We start from the raw sequence: 17,715 nt of genomic DNA on the forward strand, positions 1-17,715 counted from the left end.
GCATCTCTTTGTTCAAAACATTTTCTTTATTCTGATTCCTGTCCTTTATAGCCTATTCTGGCTGTGTAGGAATAATAAAACCTAGGGCTCCATATGCAGAATAATCATAACATTTGTGCATTAAGGACAAGTGTTGCAGTGAGATTAGAATGTTTTTTTCTTTGCTTAAATAATTCTATTAGTCAATACTTAAAATCTCCAGCTCTCATAATGCCGCCGTGGTTATTATTGAAAAGGTTTGGCTAATTTTAACTATTATAATGCTCTCATTTGTATAGGGTCTCCTTCTAAACCTTACAATACAACACAAAAATCATGCAGAATGATACAGCAAATGCATCTAATCTGTTTCTCATTTTCCTGTGTTTTATTTTCTCATGCTTTGCACAACCCAGTTTTAATTAACCTTCATCTCCCCTTTGGAGACTTTAATAAGTGAATAGAGTTAGCTAGAAAACATTTCTTAATATCCAGCCAGAAATTTTTAATACTCCTTGGGACTGTTCATCCACTATTAGGAACATGTTGTTACTGATGTCTTTTCATCTACTTAATGGTTATGATTGTAATTACATCATATTGCTTCATTTAAAAGTTTAACTCATTCACTTACCTTGTTGACAACAGGTCCAAAACACGTACGTTAGCCAGGAAATATAAGTCACTCTCCCTAAATTATTGAAAAGTCACTTCTGTATCTACACAAATGAAGAAAACAAATAGGGAGCACATGTATAACTGCAGTGTTATTTTACAAAAGGATATGTTAATCTTGGTGAATGGGTACACCCAAATCATTAAATAAGACCCATATCATTATGTATAAACCTCCCTTAGGTACACTTTTACATTATCTCACATTCACTTGGGTTTTTGAAGACTCCCTCTGCTGGATAATCACTTAAGCATTTCCTGCATTGAAACTAAATGATTTTTCATATGGCTAAACAACTCTGAAGACTTTGAATTCAAATATATATTCATAGGCTTTTTAGTACAAAAGTCTATGCTTTATTCTGGTTTTGCTGCAGGAGTAGGTATATCTCCATGTATTTTCTGTACAGAACACATTGCTTTTGGGAGAAAAGAGCAGAAAAAAATGTACAGATTTTAATCCCAAAATCTTCCTATTAGATCAATGTGGGTGAAATTTCGTATGCATTGAAGTTTTGACTGAAGCCACAGATGTAAATGTCTATACATCTCTAAAAAAAGGAACACCTGGAAGAGATGGGATCATGAACTGCTTTGGCTGACAAGGAAAATAGTTTGTAATTTCAGTTTTGGTGCTATTCAAACGAATCAAATCTCTTGTAAACCTACAGTGAGACTCTGTTACGCAAGTTGTAAAGACTCAGTGTTTGTATTAGCTATGGACCAGGAGAAAATGTGAAGTAACTAAAACATTTGAGGCCACAGATTCAAAAACTACCACTCATGCAAGAAAAGTTGGTTGTTTTGCATTCAAAGTCTGTATTATTGTTCTGCAAGTACTTGTTCACAGGTAAGGGGAAGGGAGATAATTGAAGCATCTATTTTGGGAATCCGGTCTTCTGACTCTTACCAGGACTGCAAATTAAATGAAAGCCTAAGAACAGGGAAATTTATTGTGTATAAAGAATTACACAGACCATCTCATCATTAAATTTAGGATGGGAAAAGGGAAGAATTTCCATAACTTTTTTTAACAGAGCTTGTGTTAAAGGACATAGCTTTATTTCTTTTTTGTGTTTTGTGTTTTGTTTTCAAGTGACTGCAACAGCAATAGGAACTCCATTGCCTCTTTCACCAGCATATGTAGCAGTCAGTGCAGTTCTTATTTTCACAGTGATGAAATGGATTCAGGTATGTTTAGAAAAGTCATCTATGAATCTGTCTTCTGTGCCTTTTATTTAATTTTATTTTTTTCATTTGCCTGGCAGTTTTATTCTTTTTGTTTTAAAAATTGCATCCTCCTTAGTAATAGAAGTTCATAATTTTTCTTCTGCCTAGCTAGTGCTGCACTTAGGAATTCTTCTGTAAAAGAGAGCCAACATTCCATTATCTCTGTGAATAGACTGTATTAGAGCTCCTGGAGTCAGTGCTTTTCATGTCTTTCATGTCTTGACAGTGCATTGTGTTGCACAGAGTGAGGAACATTTTAGGTGAGTGTGGAGCACTCTCCTAGCCAGTGTCAGCACCTAGAGAACAGGATATGGCTGTGTGTGTTTATAGGAAGGAATGTGAGACCACATAGAAGCACATTCTTGTTTGTGCCATGACAAATTGGATTTAAGTAATTGCAGCTGCTAATAGGAATGGGGTGGAATTTAACTGCATGGAGAAGGAGGTCATATACTTGGGGACTAATAATAAAAAAATATTTGCTCTAAGCTGGGAGTTTATTATTTGGGATTGATTTAGGAAAAGAAAAAACTGAGCATATTAGTTGAATATGACCCACCAGTGAGGCCTGGCCATAACTTTTATTGTTCATTGTACCAGGAATGATATTTTCAGTTGCAACAGGAAAGTATTAAGACATTATGTAAGGTATCTGAGATACCTTGTGAATTATGCAGAGTAATGTGAATAAGACAGAATTTCATTTCCAGGAATGATACATACTTACACAGCTAAGCTAATACAGAGTAAAGGATGAAGAACATAATGAATTGTTAATAAAAGAGGAGACCCACGGTCTGTATCTTCAACTCGACTCAAGATAAGAATGAGCTGATATACTCTTGTGCAGCATCAAGCTGAAGTACCAGCTCAGGTGCCTAAAAGAACATGTCTTTTCTAGCCAAGCACAGATACAGTGCTTTTGATCACAAATACTGCTGCTCAGGGAAACTCACACTCTCTGCTGGCCTAATTTTCAGCTGGTTCCAAAGTTAACCTGGCTAACTCCAGATCAGGGGTCTTGGGCACTGTGCTCTGTTGCAATTAAAATCCTGTGAAGAGGTATAATTGTTGTAAGTGTTGTAAGGACTGAAGGAGCTAAAAAAAAATATCAAGGACAGAAAACTGCTGTCAATAAGAAAAATGAGTCTAGATTAACCTTGAATAAATTTGGATCATAAATTATCAAGGGGCTAATTCTTGTCTGTAACCAACATCAAGGAGGAAAACCAGTTTTAAGCTCAATTTTTCAACATTTTTTGAAAGAGTTCAAAGTATATCGCCTGTTGTCTGAAAGAGCAAGTGACAAGACAGTGACCTAAAAGAGTCCTTCTCCTTTGCACTTTCTTAGAAAATGATGTGGTATGTGCTGCTAAAAGCTTCATATAAAATAATTTGGGTACTGTATTTTTGCTGAATTACTAAAATCTCAGAACCATTCAGTTAGTAAGAACATTAGGACTGTGAATTCTGTACAGTCCTTATAAAAACTTCACACTGAATGCATTTCAGTGACTTTGTGGTCTGCTATGTTGGGTTCACACTACTTGGCTATTTAGTATGGAGTTCTAGTTCTAGTATGTTCTCCAGAAGAGAAGAATTGTGTGTTCTGGTCACAGAACAGTTGAGGTTTCAAGGCACCTTTTGAGGGGTCTAGTCTCCCCCTCATCTAGAGCAAGTCTTCAAGAACCATGACCAGTTGGGTTTTGAATATGGTCCTTTCTTTAAGAGCTATTTCTGTATTATCGAGTAACTAATAAATTAAAAATATGTAGTGAGAACGTAGTCTCCCTACATAGGAGAGATCATAGTCTCCCTACATAGTTACTATAGTCCTGACAATATAAGCACCAGTCTGTGTGCAAAGCAGATTATCTAAGCTGCAAAGATTTTGGAAAACATGCTGAAGCTTCTAAACAGTTTCTCATTTTAAAATATTTTTCAGGTGATGAGCTTCCCATAAGTGTTCGAATCTCCCATGATAAACAGGACAAGCTCCATAGCTGCTTGGAGCATCTTTTTGGTCAAGTATGAGATTATTTTTCTTGGCTTTGATATTGATGCCTGTGATTGAGCTAAGATGTCTTTAGAAAATACTTCTTCTTTTTAATTTTTCTTCCCACTGTTTACTGAGATGGTATGTATTTACTCATTTTCCCTCAGCTTTCTGTAAATAGTCCAAAACTGTAAATTAAACAGACCCTTAAATTTAGTCTAACATTCTTCAGTTTGTTACTTTAACTAGAGCCATTAGGTAAGAAAAAATCCAAAGCTGCTTGTCAGTAGTCCACGTTTCTTACAGAAAGAATTTCTAATTGTTGCTGAAAAAAGCATCTTTCTCACAGAACCTTGATCCCAACAGGTCGATTCAATCGTCAATCTTTTGAAAGGACCAGCTGTGATGAGGGCCTTTGAGCAGACAAAGTACTTTACACCAGGTCGAGGCCTCCAAGGTAACATTTCATTCTAGCTATGAGAATGAAAAGATAGCTTGAAGAGTACATGGCAATGGCTGTCCTCTCCTTGAGCTGGTGTTAAAGGACTGATTTTGCTTAATCTTGGTATATTCTGCAATAATTGATTGTTGAAGTTCATTTAAAATAGATATTAATTCTTAGTTGAAAACTGACTCCTTATATTTTATTGCATAATGTGGAAAAAATCTCAAATTTAACTGAATTTTAGACTCTGAACTGTCGTATTGCTGAGGTTTTTGGAGCAAGAAGCAGTGTTATTATATTTCAGGTGTTTTTAATACATTTTTGTCGCAACTACTGAAGCCATTCCTGATCTACTTTATTGCTAATGCCATATTTTTATTATTTTTGTAGCTATATTATGTTTGAAGTTGATTTATAAAAAATTTGCAATTTATAGTCACAGCAATATTTATGCCAAATATATACTTATGTAAGTATTACTGATTGATTAAAAAGAAATATCCTGTATGTAAATTCAGACACTCTACTACCACTTGTATGGTTGCTTAAGTCTAAAGGTATAAATAAGCGTCTGGTGGTGGTCATAAATGATGAAAAATATAAAAATAGAAAAGAGAAGAAAAATAGAAACTTCTTTCAGTAGACTGAGTTTAAAAAAAAAGTTCAGTGGGAAAATGATTGTTTTATTAATATCAGTAGCAAGGTGTATTGACCCTACACATGTCTTTTAGCAAAGAATACTGGGTTTAGTGGCCAGAGGGTGTTTTTTACCCCAATTATGAGGTTTTACAAAGCCTGAATTGCTACCTGTTAAATGAATTTGCATGAAAGAGTACACGAGTACATAACTTCCTTTTTTTTTTCTTTCTTTTTCTTTCTTTTTTGGTGGTTTTTTTTTTTGGTTTTTTTTTTTTTTTTGTTCGTTTGGGGTTTGTTTGTTTTTTTTTTTTTTTTCTTTTTGTAAGTAAGTAATTTTGGTTTAAATTTAATTTTCTGATTGAAACAATTTTGCCTCTAGAAGTTCCAGGGTCCCACTTACTATGCACCTTGTTATGTACCTGCTTCAGAAAGAATCATATCTGGGGATGCTGCTCACTCTCTCATTAGACTTAAGCAGGGAGTTTGGATGACTGTTAGATCTGTCACCATAGCTTTAACTACAGTTAAATAAGTTGCCAACTCCTTGAGCAGTGAAAACATTTAAGAAAAAAAATATCTTGCTGTGACTTTCCCAGGAGGCTTAAACAGAAAAATACTATTTTTGTCCTTGCTTAGAGTTTCAGCAAGAAATGGAACCAAAGCTCAGCTGTCCAAAGAGGCTACGACTCCACATCAAGCAAGACCCTTGGAACCTCCCCAGCAGTGTCCGGGGCCTTGCCCAGAATATCAGAAAATTTGTTGAAGGTTAGTGAGAACAACTTGATCATAAATATGCCCTTCATTAATGATACAGAAGGAAGGGAAGGGGAGAGGTACAGCTGCTTCCTGCTGCTTCTAGGCAAGATTTGTGGAACACAGTGTAGCCTATAGATAGGTTGTACTCTCAATAACAAGGTTACTGGAGTTTATGTCAGCTGTCTTGTACTTACCCTGTTGGCTTTAGATGCTGAGGAGAAAATAGTCTTCTGAAGAGAAAGTAGTCTTCTGGCAAATGAGAACAAAGGAACCATATGTTGTATGTGGTAGGTTTTGCAGTTGCTACTGAAGTCCAATGGGCTTGACTGATTTGTCACAGAACTTCATGCGACTGATACATCAAAATGAGGCTTTTATTAAAATTAAACTATTTTTTCCACTGTCTTAACTGGAGAGATAAAGTCTCTGCAGCTTTTGTCCTGTACCTTGGTCTTCTCTGTGCTTTTCTGGAGCCATTATCACTCCTTCTGCTATAAAGCCATGGTTTTCATTTAATCCATCCCAACTAATGGATGGACTCCTCCTCTGCCTCCCTTCCACCACTGTATAGAAGTTACCAAGTACTCTGCTCCTCTTTACCACCCAGTGACAGTGAGCTAAGGTTTAGGCTTTCTCCCCTGTCTTCATAAGAAAGTAACTGGCCTTTTCCTTCCAGAGTCTCTTGCCTTTAATTCCTGCTTTATTTCCTGTGCTGCTTGATAAAGAAACAGAAATAAAGAGTAAAATTATTTTTATAAAAATGCCTGTGCTAAGATTCTGTGTGGGAACAAAAACTTAGGACTAGATTTAAATTATTTGTGTGTGTTTAGCTTCTTCTGTTTCTGGGCTAGTTTATACAGTGTCCCTTAAAGAAACTGTTAAATATCAGACCAATGGGAAAGAACTTTGTGATAAGTCTTATTATTATAAAATTTCAAAAAACAACCAGCCAAACCAAACAAACTCTTCCCTCTCTGACTTGGCATTTCTGATTTGAGATACATCATATTTTCAGACACTGGGTTAGAAAATTATAAAAACAACACATAAATGTCTGTTTTTTGAAGTCAATCGCAGTGAGTTGACTCTCCAATACTAAGAACAATCCTTTTAGTTTAATGGTGGCTGTCATTGAGTGAAAAATTAATAAATAGTTTTGAATTCCTTTTTTTTTTTTTCTGTGGGTCCTTCTTCAGCTTAAAACAAATTATTTCCAAGTATTAATCATTCTTTCAAAGTCAAGGAGGAATGGAAATGTGTTATGAACCTTCCTTATCCCTTTCAGAAGCTAAGATTACCAAACCATTTTCACATAACTTGCTTGCCCATGAATAGAATTAGTAGACCTAACCCATTTTAACAGTGGTCATATACCCTCAATATTGAGCTGAGATTATTCAAAATTTTGTGGGAGAGTTCATCAAAGTCCAAGTGATTTACTGCCCCTTTGTACTATAAAAGTTATTTTTTACTATACTCAGTACTGAGAAACAACTAGCAGCTGGATTTAACTGAAATCAGATGAACAAGAAGCAGAGCTAATAATGTTTTTAACAGCTAAATTTTCCCTTTGTGTCTTCATTTCTTGATTTCTTCCTTCCTGTCTTGCCATCATACATTGTGTTCACAGCTGGTCTGGATACCCAGGAGAACCACCAGTACTGCCCTGAGCTATTTATGGCTGAAAACCTAACATATGGCACAATTCCCCTCTTATTCACTTGATTTAGGAAAAAACCCAAAAGGTGCCACCTAATATGACTGTTTAGTTGGGCTTGTGAGACCAAGTTGAACAGCGTCTTGGGATTTTAGAAGAATCTTCCTGTTTGTTTCTGAATAAAAGACAATATTTCAGTAATTGAGGGAAGCTGATACATTTTTCTCTTCTAAGAGGAAGTAGTCAAAGGAGATCATGGATACAACTTCACTCACAGTGGACAAAAAAAAAATGTAATTAAAACTTTCATTTGTTATACTTAACCACTACTGCTCAATGCTAAAGTAAGGATGAATACAATAAATTCATCTCCTTATTGAAAACTGACTAATTTTTCTTTTTATAAAAGTATCACAGGATATTTTAGTTTTTTATTCATTGTTCTGTTGCATTGCAGAATCTATTAGATTAGATTGATTAGTGCATTAAAGCAGGAGACATGGGAGCCTCACAAAGATGAAATGTTTTAAGTCCTAGATAATAAGATTCCTTTTATTTACTTTGTTTAATAAATATGATGAAATGGGAAAACTCAGAATGCCTTGAGGATGATTGCTCTGGTCTGTCAGTTTTCTGTTTATTAGTGTTGGGATTGGGAGAACTATTAAAAAAATCCATGAAGCTGTGCAAAGATTGAAAAAAAAAAAAAAAGAAAACAGAAAAAAACCAACAGAACCTTCCTTAACAGTAAAATTAAAATATAGCTGGACGTTGCTTTGTCTCATTTCATTTGCCTTGTCATATCATTAGAGAAAGAAAAAAAATTCAATAGTTACAGTAAAGGCCAGCCTAGAAGGCTAATCTAGTTGCTAGCATTGAAGAGTTCTCTGAAGTATTGTGCAGATTTATCTGGAGCTAAGTCACTAAATAAAAGAATGAATTTATTTCTTGGATTGACTGGGCCTAATTAATTGTTAAACCAATAAAGCTAAAGATAAGTTGTTGGCACAGGCAGATCTTTGAAGGTGAAGTACTTGATTTTGGTGGAGAGGGCAGTAGTCAGGGCAGGAATTGGGCAGCCACCAAATAGAGGAAGAATAATGTAGGTACTTGATTGTGAATCTTTGTGAGATATGTAACATAAGTATTGGAAAGCACAGGAGGAAAAGACTGGAGTAGGAACCAGGAAAATGAATAAGATGGATGGAAAGAAAGGGACTAAATAACAGAAGGGTGTAAACAAAATAAAGAGAAGGAAACATTTCTGTAATTGCTTTTTCCTGCAGAAAAAATAGGTAAGATTTTTGATCAAAAGAAGAGGTGTTCTGGAGCAAGCCAGATTTCTCGACAGCTAGTTAGGCAACTACATGAGGAAGTGCAGTTATTTTTCTAGCACTGTAATTTTAAGTTTAAACAGGAAATATGATGCAATTGAGAAAGTTCTCAGCTATTTTAAATTAGGAGTGAGATGTGACGGAGCCTTTTGGTTATTGAAGGTATAAAAAAATGTATTTCAATTTAAATAATAAGCCATGCAGTGTAAAATCTGTCTTTTTGAAATATTTTCAGGTGTGAAGAAAAATAAATCTAAAATCTAGCCTTACCTAGCAAAGATCAGAATAGCAGAATAACATGCTTTTTTTTTTTCAAATAAAGTACAAAAGAATATTTAAAAAGAAAAGAAACTGAAGTCATCTTGCATTACAAATCAGAATCTAAGAGAAACTGCTAGGGAGTTAGTCCTTTCCATACAACATTTAGCAAGAAAGAGTTCATAGCATTTGATATTTGTTGAAAAGCAAATGATTGACATCCAAGGTTCACCTCTAACCCCAGGTAAGTAGACAAATGATCTAAAAATGCTCTTTTGCCTGTGGGAATATTTTGAAGCACAGAAGACTTATAGCAATGATAAAAGAGAGTTGCAGTGTCCTGTGATTTCCCCATAAGCAGGAAATCATTATTTATAGATACCTCAAATTCTTTTGAATTCAAAGAATTAAACAAATCTTATCTAAAACAAGCTGCAAGTAATAGCCTCAGTGTATCTAAGTCATTCAGATAAAAGCTGCATTTCCCTACACTCTCTTTTCAGTTACTAAGTTATGTTCAGACTCCAAGATGCCAGGTTGTTAATCTCTATTAGAGGTTGTGTTTTCTTTTTTTGAAAGACAGAAGGCTAAGGAAACAACCTAGAACCAGGAATTGTCAGGAATAACTAGTAATTTTTAATGTTTGGGTGTTTGTATTTGAGGTACTGTGGCAGTAACAGTGTAGGGGAAATTAATTACCAAATTCTATTATTGTTTATATAGCCAGTTTCAGCCCTGCTTGTGCACTGAACAGGGCTTTGAATAGCACTGCAGAGAAACTTGGGTGTGGGAAAGAAGGTTTGGAAAGATGTGAAAGCATGTGAAGTAGTGTTGTGTTCCTCCAAGTAGTACCTGTAGGACAACTGATGTGCTGAAGGTTTGGCACTCTCTAAGGTTATGGCAGATTTTAATCTGCCTGTATCTTGCAGCACTAGTTAACGTATTTAAATTTGTGCTCTGGTACATAAAATGCACTTCCTTCAGCCTGCCTGCAGCCTTTGAAAAGCAGCTCCCTCCAAGGAAAACATAAAAGTGTGTGGGGGGGGGAAGTGTAAAGAGCGATAAACCTGTGCATTTTTGCCTGTGTAAGTTAAGATTTTTTTTAATTTGTACTTTTTTATCTCATAGATTGTTTAGTGAAAAGACATTTTTGAAGCAAAATAAAATCTGAAGGCTGGAAGTAAAATGAAAATGCTGTTGCATTTTTCCTAAATGCTTTGGTACACTTTAAAATAGGGATCATTTGAGATTTTTGGGTGTGAACAAAAGAGTACAAGAGGAGGAGAAGAAAGAATTAGGATAATGTGGGAATCAGTGAAAACTGGTCTTGTTTTTCAAAGTTTTGGGACTGGAATTCTTAATGTATGGATTTGCTCTGGCCAGCTCCTAGACATGTGCTCTGAGATAGCAGCTGCCTTTTCATGTGTCCTTCTCAGTGATGGTGCTTTTGATTATTATCAGTTTTTATCAAGCCATATGTGCAACTAAGTGAAGTTGAGACTCATTACTGTTTTGTAGGTATGAATCAGCATTGCCTAAAAAGAAGCTGAAGTTAAGCTGGTATGAAATGAGAAACTGTAAATGCAATATTATGTTGAGGAAAGCACTTTTAACCATTACCTCAAAATATTGTCTTCTTTTTCTTTAAGAGGTGAAGGCACGAATACTCTTGGCACTTCTAGAATATACAGGTAATTTTGCTTGTTTTAGGAGGGAGGGAAGTGAATGTGGATGGTTTGTGATAATTTTTGATGTTGAACAGAAATACTGTGTTTACATTAAGGGGGAAAATCTCAGATATGATAAAACCTGATAATCAGCAACTTCATCCCACTGTTTAGAGTAAGGATTCCTGAAGAACACAGTTTCAGAGCTTTTTAACAAACACTGCACATTCTTTTTTTTTTTTTTTTTTTTTTTTTCCCTTTCAATGCAAAATACCTTATCTGGTCATTTACTCCAGATCTTGGCAGATAAAATAAGAACTAAACACCCAGCTTTTGCATAGTGTCTCAGCTGTCTTTCTTCTTTGGGCGTTTTCTTATTTGCTGTTTTTCTTTTCATTCCCATCTGTTTCCAGATTTATATTGCTATTTTAACCCATACCCTTCCTTTTATCTATTTTTAGAGAATATTTAAGATCCACCTTTCTGGAAGGACTCTGATTTTTCTCTGTATTAATTCTACTATCATGCCATACAGCATACAGCTTAAAATACACAAAATAGAGATGTGTGTTTGCAAAATTAATGTCACTGAATTGGTATTTAAAAAAATAATAAAATCTATGGCACAAGTTTCCCTACAGTTTTTAGGTGCCTACATGTTCAAGTAGGTAGTCCAATTTAACTGTAAAAGTTCATTATTTTGACCATCTTACAGCGCTACATGAATGCATGATTTAATTATTTTTGTTATGACACACAAGAACAATTTTATAAGGGGGATTAGAATCTTTCTTTGTTGTCAGATTTCTTCAATATATTAGAAAAGTTTTTAGTAATTCCTCATTTATCCTAAAATAAGAAGTGAGTTGATAAAATGTCCTAGACTTGATTTTTTAGAAGTAGTTTTCCCTATTTATGTTGTTTTATAAGTTGGTAAACTCTGTAGTTTATTTAGTATAAAAATATTTTTGTAAAAGGACCCCAAAGTGTTCTTATATTCAGTATCTGATGTTCAAGTAGTATTAAATGAGATTCAGAAATGTGTTTGGAGGGCTGCTTCAGAAGCAGGAAATACAGAGGAAGCCAGCTGCTGTTAGAAAGAAAGAGATAAAATTCAGCAAAGTGAGGAAACAATGTCTGTTGGGCTCAAATCCTGAGCACAATTGGAACATTGAAAAGTTTTTGACTGTGGAGAAGCCAGTGGGATTTTTGAAGCTGGAGATGTGTGTACTTTTTAAAGATAAAAATTCTCTCTGTTCTGGATTTGCACAGTTTGAGAGAATCAGAGAGGTTGATTTGAACAATCAAAAAAACAAAACAAAACAAAAACCAAACAAAACAACTACAGCAAACATTGAGTCACTGTGCATAAACAGTAGTGATTTGGCCATTTATGGAAAATATTCCCAAGGTTCTGAGAAGCTGTCAAATAGAATAGAAATCATAGCAAAAGAGTGTTCACTATTATCAATAGCTGAGGAAAAGATTGCAGAAGATCTCAGAAAAAAGTAGACAGAATGAGGTTACTTTGAGAAATATTTGGAGTCCAAAAAGCACATTTTTAAATTTGGTAGTAACTTTGTGAGTACCGAATAATTTCTGCTGACTTATCCAGTCATCAGAATTCTTGTCAGCTCCACAGAAAAGTTGGAAAAAGACCTAAGCTTCTCAGGGGAAGAGCAATCTAGTAGCAAAGACAAATATTTTAGGCTTCAGAAAGACCTCTGTATCACCTGATCTGCTTCTCTTGCTCTGAGAAAGATTAAGTCTACCTGTACCATTGTGATTGATGTTTGCCTAACAGCTTATAATGATAAAATTACTTGAAGACCTTCAGAAAAGAGGACAAGAAAGAAGCACTGAATATTTATCATCACAGTTTTGTTCTTTATTGAAGATATGTTTCCCTTTCTAATTCTTTTGACTTTTAGCTAATCTAATACCTATGCCCTTCAGAATAAATTAGTAGGTTAGCTAGTCCCTAATTTAAATCACCTGCTAATGTTCCATAGCTATCTACCTACAGACCTTTTCTGGACTTTCTTGGCACCATAAATCTCTGCTGTTTCCTGGCTATGTGATGCTGCTCTGTACTTATTTTATAGATTCACATTCATATAAATTTTATTTGGATAGGTCATGTTCTGGTAGCAATACTGTGCTTTCCAGCAGACAGCCTTCATCTGCCCTCCCCAGCTGGTAGCTGTGGAGAAGGCCAGATGATGCAGTCATGTTAAGAGCTTCTCACTGCCCTTGCTTTCTGGTGGAAAGTAAATGTTTGTGGGCCCAGCTTGCTCTCATATTGCAGCAAGGAGATCTGACTTGCCTTTGTTGTCCTGTGACATTAAAAGTACATAGAATTTATGGCATGTACATTAAAATCTATGAGAGAAACATACATTGTTTACAAATAAATACTTTAAGTTCCAGATTTTAAATACACTCATATGCAATTTTAGAATTATAACATAATATTTTAATGAGGAAAATGGAAAATTAGGTCATGGAGTACTATTAACTAGAGATAACATTAGGCTGTAAACTTGTAAATTGCTTGACATACAAATATGTGTTTTTTAGATAAGGAATTCCAGCCTAGTTTCTTTGCTGTTAACTAATCTCCTGTTTAATTTTGCTTTTGGCTTTTACGCCTCACAGATAGTGAGATACAACTGAGGCGAGACATGGTCTTCTGTCAGAGCCTGGTGGCCACAGTCTGTGCGTTTTCAGAGCAACTGATGGTGGCCTTAAATCAGATGTTTGACAACAACAAAGAATATGAAATGGAGACTCTGGAGGCCAGCAGAAGGTGGTTGGAACAGATAGCCAGTGCGGGTCTTCTCCTTCATTTCCAGTCCCTGCTCTCTCCAAACCTGGTAAGACTCCTCATGTCTCCTGCTTGGTCGGGGCCCCTTTTCATTCCCTGAACCAGGGACATGGTTAAATAGTCTCAGATGTAAACCTGATTTTCTGTGTCCTTTTTGCTAATCTTGGTACTTAGCTGCTATTTGGGAAAGTTACAATTCTGATAATTACAGATTTGGGATCTGATATAGATAATTACAGCTTGGTTATGATATGGGAAATAAGTTTTCCACAAAGACAGTATTCTGTTTGCTTTGAGTTAGCAGATAGTGAGTTTACCCTTGACTTCCCACTGCTGTTGTAGCTGTTCCCTGGGATTGAATGCAGTATTAGTGATAAGCAGAAGTTCATTTTGCAATAAGCAACAATACAAGATAAATAATATACCTGGTTTAGGTAATTTTATCACCCTTTGCCCTAAAAAACTAGAGGTGTAAAGTAGTTGAAGGAGTAAACATGCTGCTCTGTTTGCTCCTGTCATATGGAAAATCCTTGTAGCCTGTCAGAGTAATTGGAAATTGTTTCTTCACAAGGCTTGGCAAAGAGCCATGGCTTAAGAAACAATTAAAAATGGGACACGGCTTTGTAGTCCCTTAATCCTCAGTTATCCAAAGTGCTTCTTTAGCTATTTAAGATGCTTCTCACAGTAGACTGGTTCCTGCTAACCAGAGGAACTGAAATAGTCTGCATTGCCTGCTCCATGACAGTCTTCTCTACCTCTGGAGTTGCTCAGTAAAAATAAAACTCCATTTTTGATCAAAAATGTTCTTAGATGATGTTCATAGTATCAAAGATGTTCTTCCCTCTCCTTGTCTGTCTTGGCAGCAAATTGCTGACAAGTTGACATAAAAAACTTTAGAAGCAGGAGAAACCAATACAAATAAAGGTATTTCTAAATCACAGTCATAAAGTCTCAGTCCATGCTATTGTTGGAGAGCCAGTGTGACCAACTACGTCACAAGAAGCTGTGGTACGTGGGTTTGCATGCGTGTGTGCAGCTTATAAACAGATATAATCAGGGCCTCAGAGGAACAGGGGAACTCTTTATCCACATGAGGAACACTGTCTGGGAAGCTTGGACTCAAGTTTTGAGTCCTGGATGCTTTTTGACAATGTGTAGCACCAAGAGGTGGTGTAATACTTAGAGTTCAAGAGTAAATTCCATTGGTGCCTGTCTAATGTTTTTCCATGTGCTTTGTTGTTGTGTTATGACAAAGCAACTGCTGTCTTTACAGCTCTGAATAATGATATTTTTTCTTTCAAGATTGCAGTGATTTCCTTTGTAGTGAAAATGTGTGCTACTCAACTATTTTCTCATAATCAGATATCTGCAGTATGCATTGTCCAATTGAAAATAAAGTTCAGTCTTTTCTGCCTAACAGTTCTTAACCAAGGGAATTGTATTTAAAGGCAACTTTTTCAATACCTTCTCAGCACTATTTGGCCTACAAATGATCTGTGTTATTTTAAACAAGGGTATTTGAAGGAAATTGCACTCATTATGGCCAGAGTTCAGTAAAGAATGAGCAGTTGTGCAAGACTTTCCCACGCTGCTCTATGGTATTCAGACTATTCTGCTGACAAAATCACTCTGCCCATAGACTTCATAAATTGAACCAGAAGACAAGATATTTCTAGCAGATTTGCTTTTTCATAAGTACAAGGGGGAATGCTATTTCACTATATAGATCAGGGAAAAGAATGGAGGTTTTTCTTCTGGCACTTGCTTTACATTCTGTAAACTATGATTTATTGTCAGTTTATGGACAGCTAGTTATTTTTCTTTGCCATCCTACTGTATCAGTTCTTCGAGGGGGAAAAATGCATGATTCCAATTTCCTTTTGGCTCTTGCTAATCTAAAGAGCCAGGGGAGGGCTGTATAAGGAATAGAATTATTTTAAGTGATATTGATTTAAGCTATAATTGGTCTGTATAGTTAACTCAAGGTAAACATAATTGTAGATTACTGTTTTCTTTTTTAAAGGTTCAGTTAAGTGTCTTGAGATATCTTGGATCTCTTTAACTATCTTTTTAGCTCAGGCGTACACAGAGTGAACTATAGGTGCAATCAGAATATTGGCACATCTATGTATTTGATTTGTGCCTAGAGTTTTGTAGGTGAAGTGCAAGTCACCCTGAGCTGTAAATTCTCTGAGCTTTTTGTTCAAATATTGGTGCTTAGAGTGGACACAGTAAGCTCTTATATGTTGTTCATAAGTGAAATCCTAAAGTTATGGAAATTTTAGAAGAAAATTGCTAAAAAAATGATAGTTTTCACATTTACCTTCTGTTGCTTTACAAGATAGACCTGGTGGCAAGACAAGGTGCTAAAATCTGGTATCTTACAGAATAATGACAGAATGACTCAATTAAAAGACATAAGAAATAAGGGTAGCTATAAATTACCTGTTAATTTACTGTATGATGTGAAGAAAATTAATTTTAATAATCCTGAACTAGTAATAAAGGGGAAAATGCCAGCAGAAACAAAGATATTTACCTCATCTAGGAGTTAAATTGGTTATACACTGCAGCAGTGAAATGTTGTGTAACACTCTGCAGTTAATTTTATGTCCTGCTCTCTTGTATTATTTCTGGTAGGGAAAACATCTGGCTGAGATGACCTTTCCAATTTTTATTTTGCCTTTTTTAGGCTGATGAACAAGCTATGCTAGAAGACACATTGGTTGCATTGTTTGACTTGGAAAAAGTTACTTTCTACTTCAGACAATCAGAGCCAGAACCACTAGTTGCAAGTGAGTAATTAATATCTGGGTTTTACTTGTTTTGTAACATTTTTTGTTCCTAGAACATCACCTCCCACAGGGAATCTTATACAACTTAGAATTATGGAGAATAAGTAGATGTATAGCTCTCGTGATACTTGTAAATGTACTGAAATACAGCTATCATCAGTGACGCTGCAGAATCATTATCTGGCAATGTCAGTAACCCTGGGGGAAAAATTGTTTGCTTAGCTGAATTATGGGAGTATGAACATTGGGAGTATGTGACTGCATCAGGAAAGTCCCTGGAAGACCCAGCTGTTGTTGAAGAAATGTGTAAAAATAGCTTGAAGGTCTTGGTAAGGAAACGCAACTGATATGAGATGAAGAAGCATAAACTACATTTCATTTTTTTGTGTGAAAAATAAATGACTCTTTGAAGAGTTCCTTGAGAGGACAAGACAGGCACTATTAGTATCACTTTAAATTGGGCAGGAAGATTTCTGTGAGACCTGCTGTTGCAGATGATCAGGGTCCAGAACCCTTCCTCACAAAACTTGCCCAACTCAGCAGGAAAGGACTGTCTTTGCAGTCTGCTGTTCATACACTTTGTTCATTTTCAGCCATTCCTTTATTAATGTATGTTCAGCCAGTAGATATTGTCCTGCAGTGAACTTTGTTTAGTGAGCAAAAGGGCCTCATTTTTTTCCTGTCTTGTAAGTCCCCTGGGAAGGGAGGAAAGCATGTCTGCTTCACATCAAGCCCTTCTGAAACAATTCCTTTGCTGGATTAAGACCACACTGGAGAGAACTTCTGCAATAACCAAAACTAGAAGACAAAAAGCTACTCCACAAAGCTGCCTCTGCTTGGGAGAATTCAGTAGCACAGGGCTGATAGGTAGGATTTAGCCTGTGTAAGACCACAGTTATTTTGGTTTGATTCAAGTACAGCCCCTGCTCAGAGTGTTTTCTAAAGAAGCCCTGCTAAATCCAGTAACAACATGGAAATGCAGTTCCAGAAGAGGCTCCTAATGTGGAGTTAATGCTGTACCTATGTCATGAACTGTTCATCTTGCAGGATCTTTCAACTGAGGTGTCTGTGCTAATAAACAGGAACACCACATGTTCAAGGATTGTAATGAATTCTGTATTTTCTTTCGGTTTAAGTGCTGCCACCACAGTCACTCTATGTTTACAGTAACCCAAGAACGGGCAAAATTTTTTTTTTTTCATTTATGATTCTGCATAATCAATAAAAGAAAATAAGTATTTTCTTATTACCTTAAGTAGTGAAAATGTTCCTTTGGAATCTTTAGCATTTAGGTACAACGTGATTTATGCTCACAGTAAAAAAAATCTATGTAATAATAATAATACTAATGCAAGTCACTATGTTACTGTTTTCAACTTGGAGACTTACCTATGGAAACAAATGTATAATGAAAAATACTGAATGTTGTGTCTGAAGTGATTTTTTTTATCTAACTG

The 17,715-nt window shown here is 35.7% G+C and overlaps 1 protein-coding gene across 1 annotated transcript in view; it reads left to right on the top strand.

The window, feature by feature from the left end:
• PREX2 (phosphatidylinositol-3,4,5-trisphosphate dependent Rac exchange factor 2) overlaps nucleotides 1-17,715 on the top strand; it is a 144,977-nt gene that overhangs the window by 78,950 nt on the left and 48,312 nt on the right. The window contains exons 27-33 of the mRNA XM_053986522.1: nucleotides 1,751-1,845; nucleotides 3,830-3,912; nucleotides 4,247-4,337; nucleotides 5,601-5,729; nucleotides 10,619-10,660; nucleotides 13,295-13,512; nucleotides 16,156-16,258. Of these exons, the coding sequence (XP_053842497.1) occupies nucleotides 1,751-1,845; nucleotides 3,830-3,912; nucleotides 4,247-4,337; nucleotides 5,601-5,729; nucleotides 10,619-10,660; nucleotides 13,295-13,512; nucleotides 16,156-16,258 (761 nt within the window). The remainder of the gene's footprint in view (nucleotides 1-1,750; nucleotides 1,846-3,829; nucleotides 3,913-4,246; nucleotides 4,338-5,600; nucleotides 5,730-10,618; nucleotides 10,661-13,294; nucleotides 13,513-16,155; nucleotides 16,259-17,715) is intronic.

This window comes from Vidua macroura, chromosome 1 (genome assembly GCF_024509145.1).
Source record: "Vidua macroura isolate BioBank_ID:100142 chromosome 1, ASM2450914v1, whole genome shotgun sequence".
Taxonomy (NCBI): Eukaryota; Metazoa; Chordata; class Aves; order Passeriformes; family Viduidae; genus Vidua; species Vidua macroura.